Source organism: Charadrius vociferus, unplaced genomic scaffold (assembly GCF_000708025.1).
Source record: "Charadrius vociferus isolate BGI_N301 unplaced genomic scaffold, ASM70802v2 scaffold758, whole genome shotgun sequence".
Taxonomy (NCBI): Eukaryota; Metazoa; Chordata; class Aves; order Charadriiformes; family Charadriidae; genus Charadrius; species Charadrius vociferus.
The window spans coordinates 43,384-44,714 of NW_009649934.1; the positions used below are offsets into that span (position 1 = coordinate 43,384).

Consider the following 1,331-nt stretch of genomic DNA (forward strand, 5'->3'; position numbering starts at 1 on the left):
TTCCTGCTCGTTGCCCCACACCCTGCCATCACAGCCCCCCCTGTTCCCAGGCTGCTCCCCCCGGCGTGGGGCTGGTAGAGTAGGCATGCAAGGGGGGGTCCTGACCACTGCTGTCCACTGCCAGGGGGAGGTTGGCCAGTCCAAGCTCATGCCCTCCGCCTCCCTGGAGGCCGCCAAGAAGGACTTTGAGAAGAAGTTTCGGGAGAAGACCAAGAACAGCTGGGCGGCGAGGGAGAACTTCATTGCCCAGCCAGGGAAGTACACACTCATTGAGGTGCAGCCAGGGGCTGGGCAGGAGATGGAGGTTGCCCTCAGGGTGAGTGTGCCAGGCAGCCAGGGTGTCACCATGGTGGGGTGGTCCTCACATCCCACCCCTGGCCCACTGGGCACCAGGACTTCCAAGTGGGTCAGCAGGATGGGGTGGGTTTCGGAAGGGTCGGGGTACACTTGAAACAGCCTGTGGGCAGAGATTTGGGGCTAATGGGATGGAATAGAGTGGGAGGGCATCCCAAGGAAGAACCAGGAGCATCTGGGTGGCACCACTCATGGAAAGCGGAGGCAGCACCTGCCCATCTCTCTGCTGCCCAGGGGCCAGGCTCTCCCCACTGAGATGGACAGCTGCAGTGCTGTGCCTCTGCAGCCTCCCGTGGGCTCGCAGGCGGCGCGGTGACATTGGGGGTCTGCAGGTGGATGATGTGGACGGGGACAAGGTCTGCAAGCAGCGGGTGCTGCCCTGCACCTTGGACAAACCCACGCAGGACCTGGTGTCCCTCATCTTCAGCAGCGACATGTTCCGGGATGCCATGCAGACCATGAATATCGGTAGGAGCTGATGGGTGGCATGGGGTGGGTCTGGGGGCAGCAGCTGGGGGACGCAGGTGGGGAGGTGAATGAGGCAGAGGTGCCAGTGGATTTTAGAGCATCTCCAGCACCTGCTGGGACTGTAGACCCCTCATGCTGGGTGCCCACGTGTGCCCATGGTGATGCTGGAAGTTATTGGAAGTAGCTGTGGGGCGGATGGGTTCACCTGTGCCCTCTCCTGTATCCCCGGCCAGACGTGAAGAAGATGCCACTGGGGAAGCTGAGCAAGCAGCAGATCGCAAAGGGCTTTGAGGCGCTGGAGGAGCTGGAGGCAGCGCTGCGGGAGCAGCCCCCCCAGCCTGCCCGCCTGGAGGACCTCTCCTCCCGCTTCTACACCATCATCCCCCATAACTTTGGGCGGGCACGGCCACCCCCCATCAACTCCCCCGATGTGCTGCGGGCCAAGAAGGACATGCTGTTGGTGAGATGATGAGGCAGCTGGTGGGTGGCATCCCTCCCCGAGGCGGGAC

The 1,331-nt window shown here is 63.0% G+C and overlaps 1 protein-coding gene across 1 annotated transcript in view; it reads left to right on the plus strand.

Annotated features, from left to right (window-relative positions):
- Positions 1–1,331, plus strand: part of PARP3 (poly (ADP-ribose) polymerase family, member 3) — a 3,618-nt gene that overhangs the window by 827 nt on the left and 1,460 nt on the right. The window contains exons 3-5 of the mRNA XM_009891233.1: positions 125–316; positions 687–822; positions 1,056–1,282. Coding sequence (XP_009889535.1) covers positions 125–316; positions 687–822; positions 1,056–1,282 — 555 coding nt within the window. The remainder of the gene's footprint in view (positions 1–124; positions 317–686; positions 823–1,055; positions 1,283–1,331) is intronic.